The sequence below is a fragment of the Helianthus annuus genome, chromosome 15 (assembly GCF_002127325.2).
Source record: "Helianthus annuus cultivar XRQ/B chromosome 15, HanXRQr2.0-SUNRISE, whole genome shotgun sequence".
NCBI classification, from domain to species: Eukaryota; Viridiplantae; Streptophyta; class Magnoliopsida; order Asterales; family Asteraceae; genus Helianthus; species Helianthus annuus.
The window spans coordinates 69201303-69202584 of NC_035447.2; the positions used below are offsets into that span (position 1 = coordinate 69201303).

The window sequence follows — 1282 nt, forward strand, 5'->3', positions numbered from 1 at the left end:
AGAAACTTTTAGAAATATAGGATGTTTACAGAAATTAAAAAAAAAGGTGCTCGATTATAAGTTCTAACTTACATGCTTTTTGTTATCAAACATGTTTAATATTAAATGGTATCGGAATTGGTACTTGCATGAAGTGAAGCGCGAATGTGGGGATGATGTTATAGAACTCGGAAATCACTATGTGCATACCTCATATAACAGTTGGGAGTTAATATTGCTGCAGCTATTGCATCACTACAACAACGTTTAATCTCTCCAGATATATGATGTAAACATTTAGTACAATCATTAGGTAATATATCACCAGTACATTGCATAACCATGTACAGTGTTTGACTTCCATAACGTTGATTATTAAAACCGTATCCCGTTGTTTGCCCCTTCTATAATCCTAGCAATAACGTATCTCCCAAACTAGACAGGGCATTTTGTAGCCCAACAACATCCTTAGTTTTTGTGCCACTAACTTCATTGGCAACAAACCAAACATTGTAATTATTTGCAACATATTCCCCGTATTTCACCATACATTTCATCATCCATGCCGCGGCTCCCTTCTGGTTTGGACACTTCTGTAGAAGCAGTGGGATTGTTTTGTCTACGCAAGACTTGCAGTCTTGGGGATTTAAATAGCCCGCACAAAGTGCTATAGCGGTAACTTGATTTGGTTTAACGCCAATGGATTTAGAGGTTAAAGCGGGTAAGCTCTTGAGTGCAGACATGAGGTTTGTTTTGTAGAGGCTGTTGGGTTCATAAGTGCCGGAGTCTTTCCTGCATAGGAAGATTTCGCTATAGATTGGTTCAGCCATGGTGAAGTTAGCAACATTGAGGATTATTTGTAGAAGATGCAAAAGTAAAGTGATGGTTTTCATTTTCATTTGTTTCTTCATCGTATTTGTGGAAGGTTGTGTTTTTATAAGCCAAAAGTGAATGTTGTAAAATGAAACGTGATTTTAAAATAGAGTTGTACACAATTCTGATAGGGCCGGCTCTGGGCCCGACAAACCCGTGCCGACGCCCGAGGCTCAAAATTTCAAAGGGCCCGAAAAGTCTTTATAAGCTTGTATATATTTATTAAATTATATATTTAGTGTATTTATCCGTTTATTATGAAAAGAGTATTGGTGGTGTAGTGGAAAAAACCATCTCAAAATAATGCAAAGGTCTCAAGTTCAAGTCTTTCCTCCATCACTAAGTCTTTATTTTTGTAATTCATTTACCCTTAACCATAATTTTGGGCCCAATTCTTTTCGTCGCCCGATGCCTAAATTTTTTCAAGAGT

General features: G+C 37.1%; 1 protein-coding gene across 1 annotated transcript; it reads right to left on the reverse strand.

The window, feature by feature from the left end:
* Positions 1-383: 383 nt before the first annotated feature.
* Positions 384-890, reverse strand: LOC110880989 (cysteine-rich repeat secretory protein 38). Its single transcript, XM_022129389.1, has one exon. The coding sequence runs from the start codon at positions 888-890 to the stop codon at positions 384-386; it is 507 nt and encodes a 168-aa protein (XP_021985081.1).
* Between the last annotated feature and the right edge of the window lie 392 nt (positions 891-1282).

Coding starts and splice junctions, on each gene's coding strand:
- LOC110880989 (XM_022129389.1), bottom strand. CDS start 890: ATGAAGAAACAAATGAAAATGAAAACCATCACTTTACTTTTGCATCTT.